General features: G+C 43.2%; 1 protein-coding gene across 1 annotated transcript in view; it reads left to right on the top strand.

Moving 5' to 3' along the window:
* Positions 1-22,397, top strand: part of LOC138953342 (DNA annealing helicase and endonuclease ZRANB3-like) — a 32,317-nt gene extending 9,920 nt beyond the window's left edge. Inside the window, exons 9-19 of the mRNA XM_070325141.1 lie at positions 913-984; positions 3,609-3,788; positions 5,222-5,383; positions 6,768-8,525; positions 9,018-9,148; positions 9,744-9,864; positions 13,697-13,879; positions 14,325-14,465; positions 18,634-18,737; positions 19,293-19,401; positions 22,160-22,397. Coding sequence (XP_070181242.1) covers positions 913-984; positions 3,609-3,788; positions 5,222-5,383; positions 6,768-8,525; positions 9,018-9,148; positions 9,744-9,864; positions 13,697-13,879; positions 14,325-14,465; positions 18,634-18,737; positions 19,293-19,401; positions 22,160-22,351 — 3,153 coding nt within the window. The 3' untranslated portion in view covers positions 22,352-22,397. The remainder of the gene's footprint in view (positions 1-912; positions 985-3,608; positions 3,789-5,221; positions 5,384-6,767; positions 8,526-9,017; positions 9,149-9,743; positions 9,865-13,696; positions 13,880-14,324; positions 14,466-18,633; positions 18,738-19,292; positions 19,402-22,159) is intronic.
* The last annotated feature ends 1,787 nt before the right edge of the window (positions 22,398-24,184 follow it).

Here is a 24,184-nt window from a genome sequence, read left to right as displayed (position 1 = left end):
GGCTACGTCGTGTAATGCGCGAGTAGTCTCGGTTGCCTATTCTATTCTTGACAGGTTCGCGCCTCATAATAATAATTCATGACACACACACACACACACACACACACACACACACACACACACACACACACACACACACACACACACACACAATGAAGAAAGAAGCATATAGGCAGATGACTGTCTAGTTGAAGGGCTGTGACATGACTGCAATCAGAATAATTAATATTAATAGTCATAAGAATGATGACAATAATTGTGAGGATGATAATACAGACTGGTAACAATGATTACATTACCACACACTTTTAACTGTTGTTTCTGGGTGCATTAACAAGGCCAAGGGACAAGAAAAAGGAGAAGCACACGTGCATGGGATAGATGTTGACATAAAATGAAACCGCGGGAGAAAATAATTAGTTTTAGGGACTTATTTGGAGTTGTCGATGTAACATCGGAGCTGAAATAATGAGAGGTCTGGGAAAGCTCAGATCCGTAGATGTAAACCACATGATTACGGGCTTAACAAATTAGTGCTTAGGCACTGACCAATGTACTGAAAGGAAAGGGAATGGACAGAGACAGACTATGGTAGTATGTGACCCTCCACCAAGAAATGAGTCGCATGTCACCTCGCGCGGTCCTGCGCTAGGCTTAATATAAGTCCGGGGATCGGGAGTGTCTGGTAACAGTGTGAGGGTCACCTTAGTCACAGGTTTATAACTCAAACAGTTTTCGCTCTTTTCTAAAACGGTTTTCACCACTGGATAGAGCATAAAAAACTCTTCATGAAAATGTAAAAATATGAAAATCATGCAAAGGTGACATGCGACTCATTCCTTGGTGGAGGGTCACATTTGTTGTTTTCAATGGTTATTTTGAGCAATGGTCTAACTTGCGTTGATGTTGCAGATGTACGTGCAGCAGTTTCAGAATGACAAAGACACTCGTGTGGCCATCCTGAGTATACTAGCTGCTGGAACGGTGGGTGTTACATGTTCAGTGTGTGTGTGTGTGTGTGTATGTTTGTGGGTGGGGATCTTCTAGTGTTAGTGTTTGTGTTTGTATGTCTGCGTTATAAAACTTTCTGGGGATCGGAAGTGCTTGTTCATGTGTGCGAGGTACTGTCTGTTGTGTCAACTTTCATCCCTGTTAACTGTGAATAGGAAATGTATGTCTTCTGTAGTATGTGGAAGTAAATTTTTGCGGAAGATTCTTTCTTTATTTGGTGTTTAACGTCGTTTTCAACCACGAAGGTTATATCGCGACGGATTGCGGCAGATGCGTTTTTTATATGGTAAAGACTTTGTTGTACTACACACCTATGCACATTAATGTATGTCTTCTGAAGTATGTGGAAGTAAATTCTTGCGGCAGATGCGTTTTTTATATGAGTTGTTCTTCAGTACTGGTGACAGAAAGGGGGAAAAGTGGTCAAAATTCAAATCTCTAGTTTTGTTTTTGAAATATAGCTTTTCATAAAGCAGAAATACTGTAGTATCTGATGTACATAAGAAAAAATCACTGGTTTACATGGTTCTTACATAATCTAACTTTTAAAGCTGGTTCTTGTGTGTCTGTGTGTATGTTTGTATGATGACGATAGGACCCGAAACGGCTGCACGGACTGAGACAGGAATTGCAGAGAATGTTCTTTGCCACTCGAGTCGTGTCATAGGGTACTTTTGGAATAATAAATTTGAAAGGATTCTTTAAAAAAACACGGCGGAAAACTTTATATACCCTGTGAGCTATCGAGGATCCTCCCTGTCTGGGCTGTCAAAACATGGTCTTGACGTTTTCAAATGGTTTAACGGGGAAATACACTCGAAGCACATGTAGCGAAGTTATGTTGCCAAATCATCAAAGATCAGCATTTCACTACACGGATCGATGCACACAGTCGAAATAGATGTGACTTTCACACGACCGAAGACTACTTACTTGCAGACTAGCAGACGACAAGATCTAAATATTTAGATCAGTGAGAGCAATCCGTTGAAGAACAGTTACTCTGCTTATTCGTCTTCAGTTAAGCTTATTTCCCCTGCCATAAGTTTCCTTGCAGATCTGCAGTCGCGTAGTGAAATGAACTAGTGTCATCGGAAGATTCTTCTCAGTCAATGATCAAAGCAAAGTAAGTTCTATGCTGACAAAAGTCACTTTAGGAAAACACGACATTGACTTCATTTCAATGAGCCCAAAGGTAACAATATCGCCAAGAATGTATGCATTTGACATTAAATGAAACATTCATAGACAGTTTCCAACTCACCAGATCTGCCAAAGAGCCTTCATTCGTGAAAAACAATGATTTTAATCCGACAGGTATCGGAAACAATCTCTTGGTAACCTGCGTTTGTCCTTCCGAAGCGACGTGACGGCGCCACATTTGTTTGTTTATGGCTGTTTATCACGAAACAACACAGTTGAAATTTGTGTGTAAAATATCATAAATGTGTGGCGTGTAATCTCCGAATCAGTTTGTTATCTGCGTTTCGATGGTAATTCAGTTAGCGTGGAGTTGCTTTGAATCGAAAGCGAAGGTAACCTGCGTTGCTTGTGGGACGGCGGGAGCAAATTTGATTGCAATATTTTATACAGGAAGTAAATTTCAATGATTCTGGCTCAGTCTTGTAGATCTGTTATGCAGTGTTTTGGTAGTGTATCTGCTTTTCTACTATGAAGCTCATTTGGAGTGATACGCTGATCGAAGTGGGGTACCCTATGTGGGACATCAGCCGTATGCAGATTACGCCTCAGAACACTCTCGCATTTCACAAAGACAACAATAATTTGCAACATTTCAAGAACTGCATCAATTTTATTAGATACTATTTCAACAAAAACAGCACAAACATGACTATTATCAACAACACAGAACGGGAGGTAAGTCTTCAAAGACGCACCAAGTGTGCGTTCCCGTTTTTGGACGCCATTTTTGTTAGCATTTTCACAGTAAATCCTAATATTTCCATATCTATTGAATGATTTTGGTATTTTCTTTGATTGTGCCGATTCTCCTATCTCTCTGGCATGTACTGGGTGCTTTGTGAGCGGTTTCTCCCCTAGACTGTATTGAAAAATGCGTCCGTGTGAGCTGACCCCCACGTGTGACCAGTAGCAAAGAACAACTCATATAGTAAAGACTTTGTTGTACTACACACCTATGCACATTAATGTATGTCTTCTGAAGTATGTGGAAGTAAATTCTTACGGCAGATGCGGGTTTTTTTGTATGGTAAAGACTTTGTTGTACTACACACCTATGCACATTTCTTTATCTTGAATTGAAAGTGTTTTTGTACATTGGAACCCACAGATTTAAGATTGTCCCCTCTTAAGGCCTTGCTTCTTCAGATTTGTCATAGCCTCCGTGAATTTGCTTCATTTTTCAGCCCCCCCCCCCCCCCCCCCCCCCGCCTTTTTTTGTTTGTTGCTAAGACCTAATTTTCTCAGATGTTTGGAGATCTTAAAAGAACAGGGGAGGGGGGGGAGAGGGGGGAGCACTCTAACAAACTGTTCTCATTGTAAAGGGTAGCTTGAAGTGATTATATGAGAAGATTTCAAGTTGTGCTGTAGCACTACATGTATGCATGTGTCTACAGGGTCTGACCCTGACGGCGGCCACTCTGGTGGTGTTTGCGGAGCTGTACTGGACACCGGGGGTGATGGTCCAGTGTGAGGACCGTGCGCACCGCATCGGTCAGGCCAGCACCGTCGCCGTCCACTACCTGGTGGCCCGGGACACCATGGACGAGTGGGTCTGGTCTGCCGTCTGCAAAAAGGTGAGATTTTTCACACTATGAAGTACCACCACTAGCCCAGCAGTGCTATCTTGTGGATTTGAATCTTGTCTGCCGTCTGCAAAAAGTTGAGATTTTTCACACTATGAAGTACCACCACTAGCCCAGCAGTGCTATCTTGTGGATTTGAATCTTGTCTGCCGTCTGCAAAAAGGGGAGATTTTTCACACTATGAAGTACCACCACTAGCCCAGCAGTGCTATCTTGTGGATTTGAATCTTGTCTGCCGTCTGCAAAAAAGGTGAGATTTTTCACACTATGAAGTACCACCACTAGCCCAGCAGTGCTATCTTGTGGATTTGAATCTTGTCTGCCGTCTGCAAAAGGGTGAGATTTTTCACAGAATGAAGTACCACTACTAGCCCAGCAGTGCTATCTTGTGGATTTGAATCTTGTCTGCCGTCTGCAAAAAGTTTAGATTTTTCACACTATGAAGTACCACCACTAGCCCAGCAGTGCTATCTTGTGGATTTGAATCTTGTCTGCCGTCTGCAAAAAGGGGAGATTTTTCACACTATGAAGTACCACCACTTGCCCATCAGTGCTATCTTGTGGATTTGAATCTTGTCTGCCGTCTGCAAAAAGGGGAGATTTTTCACACTATGAAGTACCACCACTAGCCCAGCAGTGCTATCTTGTGGATTTGAATCTTGTCTGCCGTCTGCAAAAAGGGGAGATTTTTCACAGAATGAAGTACCACTACTAGCCCAGCAGTGCTATCTTGTGGATTTGAATCTTGTCTGCCGTCTGCAAAAGGTTTAGGTTTTTCACACTATGAAGTACCACCACTTGCCCAGCAACCCCTACAAGAAGTTGGACAGTTGTTACCTCCCATTTAGTTTTCACAACTGTCCTGAAAAGTGCTGATGTAAATACCACGTACCTATAGTACGTGTATGGGCGTATGACAAACCAAACATGACCACGTACCTAGTACATGCTGTGCAGTGAAGGGGTTAAAAAGGGGTTCCACTGTATGAAGGGGGGTGGGAGGGGGGTGGGGGGCATCATTTGTTGACAAGCTAAAAGAGGCCATTATCCTGACATATGCAAAGTATTCTGCCGGCTGGTTTATCTTATTCCTTGACCCATTTGTTTAGTTAGGAAAATATTTAGATTTGATCAAAAGGGGGCGATTGGACATTTCTAGACTTCATGGTGCCGTTCTTTGTCTTTTTTCCACGTTATCCTTGATTTTTTGATTTTTTGATTTGAAGAATGAAACTTCCAAATTTCACAAGAGCTACTATAAAAGCTAGCATTTTTAGAATTCACTGGAGCTAGCAAAATCAGATGCACTCTGTTTGTCTGTCTTATTGTACTTTATTTTCCCCTGATATTTCCTTGTTACTGTTTGTGCTTTGAGACTGATTTTTCACAATCTTGGTATATTAAGTACTGCTTATTCTGTTCAGACACTGGTGACAAGCACAGCGCTGACGGGCAAAACCCAAGCTCTACAGGCCGATGCTGGCGACAGTTTCCAGGTGGAGCTACTGTCTGCTGCCGAGGCCTACACGCCTGCCGAAAATGCTGAGAACAATATCGACATCATGGGTTTCCTTCAGTCCCAGCGGGTAGGGACTGAATAGCTAGATGATCTTCAGAAATAACTCTGGTTTGTGAAAGAGTGAATACTACTGCTTTTATTGAGGCAAACTTGCCCATGTGACATAATAGGCCAGTCACTAGCGAGGTGTGTGTCTGAAACACGTGGACAAGGAGCACATGTGGAAAGTTTGCCTCACTTCTTCTTCTTCTGCGTTCGTGGGCTGAAATTCTTCGTACACTCATGTTTTTGGACTGGGTGGCCGAGTGGTAACGCACTTGCGCTCGGAATCGAGAGGTTGCGTGTTCGACCCTGGGTCGGGCCGCTATTTTCTCCCCCCTTTCCTAACCTAGATGGTGGGTTCAAGTGCTAGTCTTTCGGATGAGACGAAAAACCGAGGTCCCTTCGTGTACACTATATTGGGGTGTGCACGTTAAAGATCCCACGATTGACAAAAGGGTCTTTCCTGGCAAAATTGTATAGGCATAGATAAAAATGTCCATCAAATACCCGTGTGACTTGGAATAAAGGCCGCGAAAGGTGAACATTCGCCTAACAGGCTTGAGGTTTGCTGGTCGATGTGAATGCGTGATATATTGTGTAAAAAATTCCATCTCACACGGCATAAAAGCGCTTTGAACTTCGGATAAGGCGCTATATAAATAAAGAGAATTATTATTATTTATTATTATTGGATTATTTTGCACGAGTGGAATTTTACGTGTATGACCGTTTTTACTCCGCCATTTAGGCAGCCATACGCCGCTTTCGGAGGAAGCATGCTGGGTATTTTCGTGTTTCTATAACCCACCGAACTCTGACATGAATTACAGCATCTTTTTCGTGCGCACTTGGTCTTGTGCTTGTCTGTGCACACGAAGGGGGTTAAGCCACTAAGCAGGTCTGCACATAAGTCGACCTGGGAGATCGGAAAAATCTCCACACTTAACCCACCAGGCGGCTGCGGCCGGAATTCGAACTCACGACCTTCCGATTAAGAGGCCGACGTCTTACCACCCCGCCACTGCGCCCGTCTATTTGCCTCACTAAAAGCAAGAGTATTCACTCCTTCAAAACCCATACAAACCCAAGCAGAGTTATTTCCCGAGTTCTTCTATTGTCTGTCATGTTAGTGTCTCTGTGTCTGTGTGTAAAATTAGGAAGATTTGAAGACGAAAGGAGGAGGTTGCTATGAAGATTGAAGTTATTTGTTCATTTCAATGCTTCTCGTTTTGGGTGCTAGGAGTCTGGTTCTGTATAACTGTTACTTACTGATGTTAGCTACATTTACAGCGCTTACTTCCCTTGGTTTATAAGATCCTGTACAACTTGTGATCTTGCATTTGATAAAAGTTTCTGGGAATCTGTGCATGTTGTGAATTTTTCCTGACATTGCTTGCATTTTATTTCAGCCTCAGGATCAGAAATCCATCCGAGATTTCTTCTCTTCTCAGAATGAGCCAATGGATACGACTGGATCCTCCTGTCAGCTGTCTTCACAGAATCAGCCTGGCTGTAGCCAGAGCACCGAATCTAACGTTGATCTGTCCAGGAAAGAAGATCTCTCTGCCACCACATCCACGCCACTTGACAAAGGCAAAAAGAAACCTTTCTCTCTCTTCACCTCTTTGAAGAAACTTTCAAGCTCCACTCAGAAATCTTCCAAGGCATCAATTTTGATTGACAGTAGTGATGAGGAGTCAGTCGATGGAAAGCCAAAAGCCACCCACACAAAGACGCCAGGAAAGTTAAAGAAGGATGTTTCCAGGAAACGGAAGTGCTCTGTGGTTGCTACCCATGAAATCAGCTCCGATTCTGAATTTGAGCAGATTCCTCCACTCTCTGTGTCAAAAAAACAGAAACTTGGCTCAAAAGCAAGTTCCAGTTCTAAAGCTTCAGCATGCAATACTCCAAAATCTTTAACAAAGAGTGTACCAGTGCGGAATGCAGCATCACAGAATAAAGAAACCAGTGTCGCAGGTACAGGAGACGTTTCAGTAACCACAGTCCCTGGAACCAGCAGCAAGAAAGAAACGTCAGATGTCAAGGAGTGGTCGTGTTCTGCATGCACTTTTCACAACAACACTCTCCTCCCGTTCTGCGAAATGTGTGAAACTCCCAGAAAGCAAAAAGCAAAGACAGACATGGATGTTTCTGCTGAAACTCCTGTTTTAAGAGACAACAGAGGGTCGACATTAAAATCTGAGCACAACTCTGACAAAGAGGAAGAGCCTCTCTTTTCTAGACGCTTACAGAACAATCGTCACAATGTGTCCAGACACAAAGCAAAAAGAAGCTTGATGCTCAACGATGATGACAAGCTACAAGCAGAGGGTAACACGCTCAAGCAGGATTCAGAAGAGAAAACAAAGACTGGCCAACAATCTGCCCTTGTTGAACTGAACACTGAACACATGGACTCGGACTCTTCAGAGAGTTTCAAGTCTCCGGGTGGATCTGATCAGGAGCCCAAAAACTCGAACGTAGCTGGCCGATCTTTAAAAGACCCATCGTTCAAGTGTGTTCAACAAAACACAAGTTCTGAAGTGGATGAAGATGATGATAATTTTTCACGGGAGAGTGAGGCAGAGAATGACAGCAAGGACTCAGTGCCTGATGACGAAGAACACATCACTTCATTCTCTTCTGGTGACTCAGAAAAAGACTGCAACCTGCCTGTTGTTAAGCGCTCCAAGAGGAAGTGCTTCATGTTGCATGACGCTATTGATGATGACTCTGCAGAGCCTCGCACAGTTAACGAACAGGCTGAACAGAGGTTGGCAGACAGTTCAGATCTGGTCAAAAATGTGTCATCTCATAACAAATCTAACCATGACGGAGAGAAGACTTTCTGCGTTGGCAACAAATCCAGTGATGGCTTTGACAAACTGCATGGGGAAAAAAAGAAAACTGGTTATACAGAAGGCGAATCAGATCACACAGACGACAAATCTGCAGACATTGTGAAGCACACAGGAGTCGGGTCTATCCACTTGGGAGACAGAGCTAGTCATACGGAGAAGAAAGACGCAGGTGATAAAACTGAGTGCATCAAGTCTGAAAGTGCACACGATGAAGACTTGAAAGCAGAGCAGACCAGCTGTGATTTGCACAGCTTCTTCCAGTTCTGCTGCAGCACGTACACTGGACGTGTCTACATTTTTGATGAGGTTTGTAGTTTGCTTGTGAGAGTGTTCTTTTATACATCAGTAGTAGCAGTCTTAATGCTTTTTTCCAGGTTTTGATATTGTCACATTGTTTTATCAGTGTGTTAGTGTGTGTGTCTGTACATATGACTTTATGTTTGTGTGTGTGTGTGCATTCCATTTCATGTGCAGGTTAGTCTGCTGAATTGTACGTCTAAATGTAGTTGGTTTGATTATTTTCCCACATTCTGGTTACTGTTATGGATTTGTGAACTGCTACAGCAATCTACTTATTTTAGCCTCCATGTTCGGTTTGTCATCACACTGAATTAATTAGGAAATTAAGTGAGTCTTACCTGGAAGATGAAGGTTAATTGAAATTATTTTGAGGATGTTGCTGGTTAGCAGTCAATAATCTGAAAATGTTTGTTCACTCTTCTCTCAGGATGTGAAGTCATTTCCTCATGATTACCCCGTCTTTCTGCGGCTGTTTTCACATGTTTTGAATTGTTGCAGCGTGGTCAGTATCTGACGGCCAACTTCTTGCCACTGGACGTTGAGCTGGACAACACCGGTCAGCTGCCAGACTTGCTGCATCACCCACAGCACCTGCGCCTGGCTCAGACCTTCGTCAGACACTGGAACAGGTATTGCGGTGCTGTTGTAATCTGCACTGCCTCTTAAGCCTTCAATTAATTAGGCTAAGTCTACTTCACACAAAAAACCTTAAACAAATGAGGCAGTGCACTCTAAATGCATATATGAGACTGGTTCCAGATAACTCTCACTTACTCTATTACACATGTCCTATGCATTTAGAGCGCTTACTTCCCTTTGTTTATTAGATCTCCACAAAGCTTACTGCATCAAGCTTCGGCACTGAATTTTGGGTTTTGACTTTGTGAAGTCTTCTAGAAGTCAACTTTGGGGTCAATTTAGGACAGCTTAGAAAGGTCACCGTCTTCTTTTTTTAGTGATCTTATACACCACCACAGTTATGCGTGTGTGTGTGTGTGTGTGTGTGTGTGTGTGTGTGTGTGTGTGAACATTGATTATGACCATTCTCATGCATCTACTGCCTCAAATCTACCTTGCTTTTGAAATATCCCAATTCCAATGTAGAGATATGTAAGCCCAGTGAGGGTCTGTCAGTGACTTTTAAATTCATAACCATTGCCAAAATTAAATTTTTCACTTTTGTGACGATTTGTAGCACATGCAAAATTTGTTTTCAATTGCAAGTTTGACCGACACAAAGCGAAGATTGATCAGCAAGAGAGGCTTGAAGTTCCGCAACCCCCTGGCTGCGTACGACCAAGTACGCACAGACCTGACCAACAACAAACAGCGCTACCAGACCAAAGTGAGTGGAAATAGACGATCTCCGGGAAAAACGCTGTGGGGTTTGAATGGGTTGTAAAACGGTAAATACTCTTGCTTTTAGTGAGGTCAACTTTCTGCATGTGCTCCTTGAGACACAGCCCTCGCTATTATGTCACGTGGGAAAGTTTGACTCACTAAAAGCAGGAGTATTCACTCTTCGACAAACCATATGAGTTGTATCCAAACATTTCCTATTGTCTTCTTGCAGCCTAAGAAATTCATTGATAGATTGTATATTTTTCGTATGAGGACACCAGTGATGACTATATAAATTTTCAAGACCAAAATTCCTTTACGAGTACAGATCCTGGCACTTCCTAAAACAGGTCTTTCTGTCACGTGGAGAAGACAAACATTGGATCCTGCAGCGATGATGTTATGTGTGTAGGGGAAACTGTCCAAGTTAATGCCTCACTGGTTGTCAATAACATTTCAGATATTTTAGGAATTTAACTGTACACCTCTCCTCTGACTGACCTCGTCGACAGACATTCCGTTTCCCACGAATTGTTTGCTGACGACACTCAGCTTCAGAAATCAGCGACTCCCTCAGAATATGACCAGATGACCACCTCCCTTCAGTCTTGCATTGCTGACGTTGAACTCTGGATGTCCACTAACAAGCTTAACTGTGACAAAACAGAAGCCATTCGTTTCACCAAATCCTCCTTCTCTTCCTCTCTCTCTCTCCCTCCTTCTATCACTTTAGGCAGCAGCACTATTGAATTCTCAAACTCCGTCCGTGATCTTGGCATCTTTCTTGATAGCGATCTCTCCATGAAACACCATGTTATGAAAGTCTGTCAGTCCGCTTACATGGAGCTTAAGAGAATAGGTTCTATCCGCCCACACCTTTAGCCTGTCCTTAATTGAGCCCGTAGTCGACTACACGAAGCTTTGCCAAGTCTTTATACCGAAAACTCGCAGCTGCGAAGTACTTCGTCCACTACATCGCTTCGCAAGTTTTGACATGCGAAGCTTCGCCGTAGCTCGCAACGAAGTTGGTTTTTTTGTAAGAAGAGTGCTTTTCGATTCAAGATGGACGACGAAATCAGACTCAATACCGTAGTGAAGAATGAATTTATCGACTTTGGTTGACCCGAAGTACAAGAACTAACCTCCTACCTGTATTATTTCATACTGCGATGCATTGACATATTGAATGAAACTCGAAATCCCAGCGCTCACGCCAACTGGTCACGGCCGTGCTCAGTAAACAAAATAGAACACATAACTATGTGTTAAAATTAACTTACGTCATCATCAAGTACGTAAAGTACAACTTGGGACGTAAAGTACTCAGAAAGAAGCACACCACGCGCTGGTCGAGACTAGGCGCATGCGCTTTCTGGCTAATAAGATTTGAGACGCCAAGACATGAAAAGATAACTCTCTTCTCCGCCATAGTGCCTTCCCTTGGACTTCGTCGAAGCTTCGACGAAGTCTAGTTCCGGTAGCTTGGCGAAGTTTGTTTGTTTGTTTGTTTGCTTAACGCCCAGCCGACCACGAAGGGCCATATCAGGGCGGTGCTGCTTTGACATATAACGTGCGCCACACACAAGACAGAAGTCGCAGCACAGGCTTTGTGTCTCACCCAGTCACATTATTCTGACACCGGACCAACCAGTCCTAGCACTAACCCCATAATGCCAGACGCCAGGCGGAGCAGCCACTAGATTGCCAATTTTAAAGTCTTAGGTGTGACCCGGCCGGGGTTCGAACCCACGACCTCCCGATCACGGGGCGGACGCCTTACCACTAGGCCAACCGTGCCGGTAGCTTCTGAAGTGAGCTTCGCGAAGCCGACTTAGTCCAATTAAGGACAGGCTTTAGCGAAGATGCCACCAAGACCCTTGTTTCTTCCTACATTCTTTCTCCATTAGACTTCGGAAATTCTGTTCTCATTGGCTGTCCTCAGTCTGTCATCCATCTTTTGCAGCGTGTTCAAAATTCTGCAGCCCGGCTTGTCTGCAAAGCCCCTCGGTCTCAGCCCTGTTCCCCCTTCATTGGCTCCCTGTAGAGCTGAGAATCCAATACAAGTGCTGCTGTATCTGCTACAAAATCATATCTGGCTCAGCCCCATCCTACCTGTCTGACCTGTTCACACTCTACACACCCTCATGATCCCTCCGCTCCTCTGTAGACACTAGAATGTTCCGTCTATCTTCTTTCAGTCGCAAACAGCACGGTCAGAGAGCCTTCTCCCACTCTGCAGCCGTTGCGTGGAACTCTCTCCCTTACTCTATCCGACACTGCCAAACTTTTTGTTCCTTCAAATCAAACCTTAAAACACACTTCTTTACACAATAATTTGATTAATTTTTGTTTCAATATGGTGCATTTTTGATCAGGTGTTCGAATGTTTGAATGTTTTGCCTGTGTTAGTATGCTTGCAGCTTGTATTGATGCACAGTGTTTCGTTTTTCACTTGTGTGCTGAATGCTGCTGCACATGCTTTTTCGCTTCGCTTTGTATGTATATGTATGTTTTTCATTGTCTTCTTCTTCTTCTTCTGCGTTCGTGGGCTGAAACTCCCACGTACACTCGTGTTTTTTGCACGAATGGAATTTTACGTGTATAATCGTTTTTTACCCTGCCATTTAGGCAGCCATACGCCGTTTTCGGAGGAAGCATGCTGGGTATTTTTGTGTTTCTATAACCCACCGAACTCTGACATGGATTACAGGATCTTTTTCGTGCGCACTTGGTCTTGTGCTTGTGTGTACACACGGGGGTGTTCGGACACCGAGGAGAGTCTGCACACAAAGTTGACTCTGAGAAATAAATCTCTCGCCGAACGTGGGGACGAACTCACGCTGACAGCGGGCAACTGGATACAAATCCAGTGCGCTACCGACTGAGCTACATCCCCGCCCGTTTTTCATTGTAAAGCGCTTAGAGAACGTCAAGCGCTCTATAAATCTCCCATATTATTATCATTATTATTATCATTATTATTATTATTATTATTAAAAGAAATTACTGGTTTACTCCTAATTGCAAAAGGTATTCAGTTTAACCACAAGAAGTTAATGCCGTTTCTTAGGAAACAGGATTTGCATGACCTGCAACAGGTTGAAATCTATGTTTAAAGATCTACCTCTACAGCAGGCACTGTGTTTCATCATTATTTTTTTTACATTAGTGAAGTTTTTGTTTTTATTCAAAACAAGCTCATAAGGTTAAAATGAATGTTAAAAAGTGTGTTTTCCTGTTAACCGTTGTACTCTACTGCAATTTACTGGCTTGTCGGGCGGGGTTGTAGCTCAGTCGGTAGCGCGCGGGATTTGTATCCAGTTGGCCGCTGTCAGCGTGAGTTCGTCCCCACGTTCGTCGAGAGATTTATTTCTCAGAGTCAACTTTGTGTGCAGACTCTCCTCGGTGTCCGAACACCCCCGTGTGTACACGCAAGCACAAGACCAAGTGCGCACGAAAAAGATCCTGTAATCCATGTCAGAGTTCGGTGGGTTATAGAAACACAAAAATACCCAGCATGCTTCCTCCGAAAGCGGCGTATGGCTGCCTAAATGGCGGGGTAAAAACGGTCATACACGTAAAAGCCGTGGGAGTTTCAGCCCATGAACGAACAAACAAACTGGCTTGTCACTGTAAGCAATCAGCTACATTTTCCACGTGAATCAAAGTATGTCAGCACTTTCAGTCTCTGTCACGGGGTATCCGTTAAGCATTATCTTCCTGAAATGCAGTGCATTCAGTATCATTCTGTGAGTTTGACAGATTGACTAAATGTATTAATTTCGCTTCACACAACTTGTTTTAAGTTTATTATGTGCGTTTCTTTCCTTTCTCAGGAGGACCAAGCTAAGGCAGCCGTGAAAACAGCCAAGGAAATGAACGGCAAAGTGAGAGTTGTATCCAAACACAGCCGTCCTTCCCAGACGTCAAGCCATTCACCCAAGAACAGCAAGTCAGGGGAGAACGGCATGGGCGCCAGTGGGGAATCTGTGGAGGACCAGCAAAGTGGATACGTTCAGGTTTGGAGCTGAAATCTTTCCTGTGTTTTGGTGGGTGGGTGAAGAGTTGAGTGACTGAAATCAGTCAGTGTTCCCTTGGTTGGTTGGTTGTTTGTAAGTTACCATACTTTCGGGACTATGAGGAGCAACTTTTTTCTTTAACTTTAACCTCTGCGCCCTATTGACCGGTATCGCCTTGTGTATGAAGAGTACACACAGAGGAGGGGAGGTTGGTTGGTGGTTTTTTGACTCACATGCGAAGCAATTTGGGGTTTTTTCTGTTTTGGTGAGGTTTTTTTTTGTGGGTTTTTTTTTCTTGATGTTTTACATGTGTCGCTTGTGGCGTAAAGACATCCTTTAGTATGTTTGGTGTGTATTTATATGCATGTGCAATCCCGACATGCATGCATGTGAGCGTGTACCTCCATGTGTGCGTATTTAATGCATATTAGCTGACCGTTTTCAGGTGATGTCTGAGGATGGGACCCCGCTGTGTCTTCATTGTCAGCAAGCCTGCAGCTCTCTGGTGTCCAAGGTCACCTTGACCAGTGATGATAACGCCTGGCACACGCGCTTCTGCTCACGCGTCTGTGCTGATGCACACTGGGTAAGAAATAGAAAAAGAAGATGCATAGAACGGGGAAAGTGTAAGTCGGCAAACTTATAGTTTTATTGGTGAAAAAGAACTGTAATTGTGAAGTGTAATAACAATGACGAGCTACTTGTTGATTTTTTATTTCATGATACAACTGTTGACAAACAGATTTATTCTAGCTCTTTGGATTGAGGTTCAGAAATCACTATATTTTCCTCTTGCTAAAATTTAAAAGGAATCCGTATGGACATACCAACGTTTAGCAGTATTTGTTTGGACTGAAAGGTTTTGAAAACCATCAGTAAAAAACTGTAGTTAAATTACATATTCTTACTCCAATTCTCATAATGCATTGACTTCAGTCACACATGCTAGATGTCGAAAAACCACTCAAATTACCTTCCCTTGGAAGGGTGGTAACCAAGCTAAAAAGAGACGCCATAGCCGTTGCTATGCACTGACCTTGCTTGGTTACCCATATTACCCTGCGCACCACGTGAGCGCCAGCATCCGGAATAATCATTCTCGACTTTTGGACAACACACGGTGGACGTGTCGATTTTTGTCACCCACTTTTGGCCTTCGCATGCCGGCTTGTCCGTGAGACTAGCTGTTTCTTGTGTTTCTTGACTCTCTACACCACTTGGCCCAGGCAGACCAATGCGAGGGATAGACCGAGGAAGTGGAAGACCTATGCGCTTTATGGACTAAATCCAGTGTCAAATCCGACGCGCCAGATTTTCGTAACTCCGTCCTCACAACCTCCAGCCGTGTAGGCAAAGGGCCTGCGGGGCGTTGTGCGGAATGCCTGTTCTTGGCTGAACGAGCTCTCCCCGCACCAGGTTTAGAGGAATCGGACGACCTTTGGCCAGAAGCAGCAGATCTGGAAACCAATGCTGCGAAGGCCACATGGGGGCTACCAGCAGAAGATCTGGACGTTCCAGCTCGGCTTTCCGCACCACTCTGCTGAGCAGAGGAAAGGGGGGGAACGCGTAGGCCTGAAGGCCTACCCACGAGAACTCCATTGCATTGCTTCGCCAAGCCTCCGTGTCCGGAAAAGGGGACACAAAAATCGAAAGCCTCTTGGAGAACCTGGTGGCAAACAGATCGATCATAGGCTTTTCCACCTGAGCCCACAGGCGCTGGAGAGCCCTGTGTGTGATGGTCCACTCCGTGTGCAACACCTGAGAGGACCTGCTGAGCGAGTCCGCCAGTGCATTGAGCCTGCCCGGGCGGGAGATATTTCGCGGAGACGATGATCTGATGCGAGTGGCACCAGATCAGAATCTCGCAGGCTCTGTCTGACAGGGAAAAGGACCGAGCTCCTCCCTGTTTGTTGACATAGGCAGCCACAGTGGTGTTGTCGGTATGCAACCTGACATGCCTGCCCACCACCAGAGGGAAAAAGGCGCGCAGGCTGAGGGCTACTGCCTCCAACTCCAGGCGATTGATATGCCAAAGGAGCTGCCCATCGACCTGAGACCGTGTGACCACCGATGTGAGCTCCCCATCCGGCCATAGACGCATCTGTAAAGAGGTCTAAGTCCGGAGGGGGCAGCGCAATGGGAACCCCCTGAGAGATCCAATCCAAATCCAGCCACCGACGCGTCGTGTGACTGAGCCACCCCTGGACGGGGACACTCTTGTCCCAATCCTGAGAGGCCGGATCCCAAAGAGACGTGAGAGAAGCCTGAAAAGGCCTCTTGTACACTCTTCCTAAGGGAACCAACATCGCCATCGATTCCATCTGACCTAGAATCGAGGCAATCACCCTCACCTTCTTCTCCTGGCCACAGCTCGTAGGGGCAGTGAAATTCATGCCCTTTCGGGTTTGCCAGAGGATATCGCGTTTGAGCGTGATGGTTCGGTGTCACTGCATTTTCGGCCTGGCTTCCTGGCTAAAAATCAGAAGCCAGACCAAGCTCCGCCGGTGATTCAAGTCCCCCCTCTTGTGACTATTCTTGCCTCGGGTGATCCTGATTTAGCCAACTGTCCGTTAGAGCCTTGAGATCCTACCTCTCTCGCACTAGGTCGATTAGAGCTAAAAGTCAGAAGCTCATGTTTATATCTCTGAACACAAAGCGTGATAAAGATATTTCTAAATTGACACTCACAAGATAGGTTGCGACTCTCATTCGGCAGGCATATGAGTGGTGGCTCGCTCAAGAAGGGGAGGGAGGGGGGGGGGCGTTCAGTCCTTCCTCTGCCCTCGGCTCGGGTCCATGAGTCCAGAGCTTGGGCTTCCTCTATCGCCGTTTTGCGTTCTGGTCGCCTAGGCGAAGTTTTGCAAACGGCCTACTGGAGATCTGATGATGTGTTCATCAGCTTTTATCTTCGGGATATCTCCTGCACTCAGCACGACGGCTCCAGTTCGTTGCCGGCCTTGGTCGCTGCAGGACAGGTTCTTTCAAGGACATAAGTAAGTTCCCTCCATCTTAGGAGGAATCTGCATTCATGAGAATTGGAGTAAGAATATGTAATTTAATGGAAAATTTCTGAAGTAAATTTTCATTTGATTATTATACTTACCCAATTCTCATAGTTAATACCCTCCCATCCATCCCCGCTACTTAATATCCTTGGGGTGTTGGAGTACCGTATTTGACGGACTACAAGCCGCGACTTTTTTTTTTTTTTAAATCGCATTGCGGCTTATAAAAAGATGCGGCTAAAACGTTACCTAAACTTGAATAGCATTCACCTAATGGAAGTCGCCGCGGATTTTCATTTCGCTCGATTAGCGATTACCGGTACTTTATTAGCTCTCTACTCAAGACTCAGCGCTTTTCTCTTTCTTTCGCGAATCTTCGTTTGTCAACAAGTCGTCGTGACAAGATAGCGTACAGAGAAACACCGGATGTATCAGGATCTCGCGCGCGCGAGATTTCGGTTTTTGAGTCACTTGAGAAAAAGTGACTCTATGTAATCGGTCAGTGTTAGTCTGTCCGGCCGGCCGGCCGTCCGTAGACACCACCTTAACGTTGGACTTTTCTCGGAAACTATCAAAGCGATCGGGCTCATATTTTGTTTAGTCGTGACCTCCAATGACCTCTACACTTTAACGATGGTTTCGTTGACCTTTGACCTTTTTCAAGGTCACAGGTCAGCGTCAAAGGAAAAATTAGACATTTTATATCTTTGACAAAGTTCATCGGATGTGATTGAAACTTTGTAGGATTATTCTTTACATCAAAGTATTTACATCTGTAGCCTTTTACGAACGTTATCAGAAAAACAAGGGAGATAACTAGCCTTTTCTGTTCGGCAACACACAACTTAACGTTGGGCTTTTCTCGGAAACTATAAAAGTGACCGGGCTCAAATTTTATGTGAACGTGACTCATTGTGTTGTGAATAGCAATTTCTTCCTGTCCATCTGATGCCTCATATAATATTCAGAACTGCGAAAGTGACTCGATCGAGCGTTTGCTCTTCTTGTTTGTGTCTCGCGATAGTTGGAGGAGCGAGAGCCGCCATGTTCGTCTGCTCGAAATGTGCGCAAAAGTCGTAAATCATCCCAAAAAAGCTTATTCCGGGCGGGACTACATGTGTGTGTTGGTTACAAATTGTGTGTGTGTGATATTTTTCTTCAAACTTTTTCACTTTTCTTCTTTGTTTCACTTGTTTATTCTCGGAGCCGATTTCGCCAAATACCGTACTTTCGTTTGCCTGGTTGTTTTGATTGATTGACACGATCTGATTATATTTTTTTCGACGGCGGCTAATATAGTGACGCGGCCTATACGTGGCTCGTCCCAATTTTTTTGTTAAAAGTCGGGGGTGCGGCTTATAAAATGGTGCGTCTTGTAATCCGTCAAATACGATAGTCTCGAATGATTATTCCGGATGTTGGCGCTCACGTGGTGCGCAGGATGTTATGGGTAACCGAGCAAGGTCAGTGCATAGCAACGGCTATGGCGTCTCTTTTTAGCTTGGTTACCACCCTTCTAAGGGCAGGTAATTTGAGTGGTTTTTCGACATCTAGCATGTGAGACTGAAGTCAATGCATTTATGAGAATTGGGTAAGTATATTAATCAAATGAAAATTTACTTTAGAAATTTTCCATTTGTGTGTTTTTGTGTCTGGTTTATGCCAAGCCTTGATAAAGCTTTACTTCAGCTGTTTATCCACAAAAATCAGCTGAATCACGCTTACTGTTTCAATGGCTTTTGTGTGCAGATGAAGACCAACACAGCCTATTTACGCAGCAGTGTGTATGACGTCCAGTTTGGAGTGTGTCAGCTGTGTGCCTTTGATGCCCACTCGTTCTTCTGCCAGATCAGGTAAAACCCAGTCCCATAACCATGTTTGGTCATAGAAGAGTGAGATATAGATCTCAAATACTCTCGGACGAGCTTTTAGTGGGCGGTGTCCACGTCTTTCCCTCGCTGCCTTCGCCTTCCCCGGTCCTAAATAGGGTCAGGTACCAATTTCCAGGATGGTGGACTGGAGAGCGATCGGAAAAAATCAGGTTTTTGTATTGCCCTGTGTGCAAATTGAACACACGACCTCCTGCGTGAGAGGCAAGCGTTCTAACCACTGTGCCACTCCGGCTCTAATGTTTAGCTGTCAGTTGATATTCATGAGACAGCCACAAAGTTTTTGTGAAAGGATGCATTCATGAATGTAATGATGCCAACAGTCACACTGTATGTACGTATTCTATTTGTTTGCATCTTGAAGTGTCGCATTAAAACTAAGCAGTATCTTTCACTACGGCTAGGTAGTTATTTATACATTTTGGTTTGGAGCCTGACAGGGTGAGACACTGTTTATCAAATCCTCATCAAATGTTTACAATGTTAAGATTTTCCAACCGTCTTTTTCCACCTTGCCAGGGACAGCCCGGATATGAAGCAGAGAGCAGAGAAGATCAGCAAAAGTAGGTTCAGCAAGCTGACAGCCAAGCAGCAGAAACAGATGATAGCAAAGCCTTATGAAGGACTGGTGAGACGCATAACACTTTTCTTGTGTTTCTTTACTTTCCCTGCAACTTTGAACACAGAGAATTGCATGTATAAAACACTGAGAGAATTGCATGGATAAAACACTGAGAGAATTGCATGGATAAAACACTGAGAGAATTGCATGGATAAAACACTGAGAGAATTGCATGGATAAAACACTGAGAGAATTGCATGGATAAAACACTGAGAGAATTGCATGGATAAAACACTGAGAGAATTGCATGGATAAAACACTGAGAGAATTGCATGGATAAAACACTGAGAGAATTGCACGGATAAAACATTGAGAGAATTGCATGGATAAAACACTGAGAGAATTGCATGGATAAAACACTGAGAGAATACAGTGTCAGTGATAGAACACTGAGAGAATTGCATGGATAAAACACTGAGAGAATTGCATGGATAAAACACTGAGAGAAGTACATGGATAAAACACTGGGAGAATTACATGGATAAAACACTGAGAGAATTGCATGGATAAAATCATACACCTTGAAAGGCAGGATTCCTGAAATAGACGATGTCTCCTTTTTAGGGAGTCAAACTTTCCCACCTAACATTATAGGCCAGTCACTAGCAAGAGGTATGTCTCAACATGTAGAGCATGTGTAGAAAGCTTGCCTCACTAATAGCTAGAATATTCACACTTTCACAACCCATACAAATCCACCAGAGTTATTTCCCAAATTCGTCTATTCAACTTACTATTTCCAGAAGATTCCGGAAAATAATCTGACAAATTGATATGCATGTATGTATAATCGCATAACCCTGGAAACAATACACAGTGAAATAGCCTGTAATCACACAACCACCTTGACCCGCCTGCCTCCCTGTTATTTTAAACGTTCAGGTTCCATCCATGGGCATGGATTAGGGGTGAATGTTTGTGGTTTCAACAGTGTTTATTCAATAATTCATAGATAATTCAACATAATACATGTTAAGGATCAACAACAAGCTCAAGCTTATGGTGGTGACCGTTACAGGAGAATTTATCATACGGATTACAATATCTTGCGACGAGGCTTTGACAAATATTTGTTTAAACCAAAACAAACAAGAAACAAACAAAATATGCATATAATATGTATATATATTTATAAACTATACATATTTGAATGTTTGTGTGGAAAGCTAAATGGTAGCTTCACCCCCTCTGACTGGTTGTATCGAACATTTGCAGTCATCATTTCAAGATCTTGAAGTTTCTGTTGAAGTACATTATCCTAGAGGGACTGTGTGTAACTAATATCACGAATGCAACTAGAGTAATGTAGAAGTGACTGGTAACTAAAATAACAACTTGGCCAAACAAGGGAGTCGACTCATACTGGAATATATTGCTTTGGTTAAATTGGCTCCCTTGTTTAACTATCATGCGAAACAAATACACATTATACATAAAATAATGAATAAGTAGCTGCTTAATCAGCCTGCCTACAGTGTATTTCATCTTGTAATGCAGCTTAGATTATTGGTTATACTTGCTAAACAATTTTTTAAGGTTGTCGAATTTTGTATTAAAAGTTTAAAGGTTTTAAAAGGTTTAAAGGTTTTATCCGGCTTTATATATTGGCCCATAGGGCGTTTAAGCTAACAAAATACACAGTTAAATCACACATTCAAACACACGCACAATGAGAGTGCACGCTGGCACAGCAAACAGTGATCTTGATTAAGCTACAAAAGAAAACAAAACACACAAACTGTGAAACAAACAAAAACAACGTCATCACTATCTAGAAAACCTATCAACAGGAGTAGCCTTCTTAATGATTATTTTTGCCACTTCCCAAAAGAAATCTATCAATATTGAGAGACAAAAAACAAACGAGCAAACAAACAAACAAAAAGCATAAGAACAACAACAAAATACAACGAAACATGTAAATATATAAATAATAATATATAAATGTGGAATGCAAGGTCAGATGGTGCACAACAAACTGTGGTTATCATTTCTCACAGATAACGCCACACACATATTTAAAATACTCACAGATAACACCACACTCATATTTCAAATACTCACAGATAACGCTATGAATACTAGACCTGCTGCCTGTTATTGGGAAGTTGAGTTTTGTTGATGGTGTTTTACCACCAGTATGTTTTCCAATTTGTTGTTGGTCCTTAATACCTGTCATGAACAGCTTGCACGATAGCATGTCTGCAGAATCATTTGTTGGAGGACAGTATCTTTCCTATGAATTATATTTTGACATGTCATTCAGACAACAACAAAATCATGCTTTTCTGTGTGTGACATGATGACAACAACAAGTGCATGTTGACATTTTATGGGAAAGAGTCAAGTGTACAATAGGTGCTCAACTCTCAATGCAAGAAAGATTCAAAGGTTAATAGTTGATTAACGCTCTGTGTGTGTGTTTTGTTCAGTTGGTTGCTCTCTCTCTCTCTCTCTCTCTCTCTCTCTCTCTCTCTCTCTCTCTCTCTCTCTCTCTCTCTCTCTCTCTCTCTCTCTCTCTCTCTCTCTCTCTCATAAAGCGCTAATCTTTTGAAATAATTTGATTGTGTGTGAGGTGTGTGTGTTTAAGGACAGATTGTAAGAAAAGGCCTAGCCTTAAATCTTTATCCTTGTTAAATAAAGTTCAGCTCTAGCTCTCTCACACACAAACATACACATACACACACACACACTTTGGAGCAATCCCCTGCTACGGTTAATAGTGTTTGTGTGTGCTGACGATTGTCGCTTTCTCTGTGCACAGTTTTGGCACGTGGACCACATCCGCCCGGTGTGGGAGGGGGGAGGTCAGTGTGACATTGACAACCTTCGGACCCTCTGCACCCCCTGTCACAGCTCTGTCACGGCCAAGCAGGCCACAAAACGAGCTCACGCCCGCCGCCTCTCTAACGCAGCCAGTGCTGGAGACATTACTGCTTTTTTCAAGAAAACCTAGTGCATCTGAACAAGAAGTGTGGAGGCAGTTGTATGCGGGGGTGGGGGGGGGGGCTCAGTACAACCAGTTATCTGCACCATCTGTCTTGCATTTGTGGTCTCCTGACCCAGTGATGTAGAAGTCCCATTGTTCAAGCCAGTGAATACAGCTACTGGGTCACACACACACACACACACACACACACACACACACACACACGCACATAGACACTCACACGCACATAGACACTCACACACATAGACATACACACACACACACATAGACACACACGGCACACACACACAGACACACACACACACATTGACACACACACACACACACACACTTACACATAACACTAGCTGGGCCAATGAATGCATCTATTAAGTTGGACACACACATAGACATACACACTCACACATATCATTAGCTGGCCAATGAATGCATCTATTAGGTTAAGCACACGCACACACACACACACACACACACACACACACACACACACACACACACGCAGACTCTTATCATGTGAGGCCTTGCAACACGGTCATTCAGGTGGTCGCAAGTTGTTTTTAAACTTTAAATACCATTGACTGGCGAAGCTATCTTGTGGCTTAGTGGTTTCACCATGTATCTGTTGGCATTGTGTAATGGGTACATCCCCGGCTCCCGCCAGGCTCTCATTTTCCTTACTATTATGTGCGTGCTTGCTTTTTCTATTGTTCAATAATTCTGATTATGATTACTATTATCATTATTATTTTTTCATTATTATTATGATCATTGTTATTTTATTTACTTTACGCCGAAATAACATCTCTCTCTCTCTCTCTCTCTCTCTCTCTCTCTCTCTCTCTCTCTCTCTCTCTCTCTCTCTCTCTCTCTCTCTCTCTCTCTCTCTCTATACTCTCACAGAAATAGACTACATACATTTAGGGAACCTACCTCTAAAGTCAAGGCTGCTTTATAACAAAGGAATCCTTATGCAAAAATTTAAATACGAAACTTTACCCCAAACCATTTGTTCAAAGTTCTCTTTGAAGAATTCACACCACCTTATGAAATTTTACACTCGATCGATTCGATCCTCTTCCTAGGATAGACTTATTTAAGTCTAGTCTAGTTTATTCAGGTAGCCGTCTCTGGAACGCTCTTCCGAATGCCCTACGGGAAGCTACAAGTACAGATTCTTTCAGAAACAATTATAATATATTGCATTTAATGAAAATAGTATAATCTTGATTGTTATGTTCCTTTCGGATACAGTCACTCATTTTTTGAATTAACTTTTTTTTTCACGAATTTATGATGTCTATCGTTTTGCAGAGTTGATGTACTATTGCATATTATTCTGACCTTACACATTTTTTGCCTTGCACCTAGTCATAAACATTTATGAACTACAATGTTTCTATATAATGCGCTTATGTACATAAACTTATACTATTTCACTAATTATGTATTCATGTAGTTGTAGTTATTATAGTAGATTTAGTCCTTTTAGGGTGAGGGCCAGATGCAAAAAAGTATTCCTATGCTTATTCTGTTACCCTTGTAAAATAAAGAATTGTCATTGTCATTGTCCCCCTCCCTCTATAGGGCATCAAATCAAGGGCTGTGCGTTATATCAAGTCACGATCAAATGAATCAACTTTTGAGACGAACCCCGGTGTTGGCCTACCTTGAATCTTCCCACCGATCAATCAATCAATATGAGGCTTATATCGCGCGAATTCCGTGGGTACAGTTCTAAGCGCAAGGATTTTTTTTATTTTTTTTATTGTATGCAATTTATATCGCACACATATTCAAGGCGCAGGGATTTATTTATGCCGTGTGAGATGGAATATTTTT

The sequence above is a fragment of the Littorina saxatilis genome, linkage group LG17, assembly GCF_037325665.1.
Source record: "Littorina saxatilis isolate snail1 linkage group LG17, US_GU_Lsax_2.0, whole genome shotgun sequence".
NCBI classification, from domain to species: domain Eukaryota; kingdom Metazoa; phylum Mollusca; class Gastropoda; order Littorinimorpha; family Littorinidae; genus Littorina; species Littorina saxatilis.
Note: the sequence above shows the minus strand (reverse complement) of the source record. Positions and strands in the feature narration are given on the sequence as shown.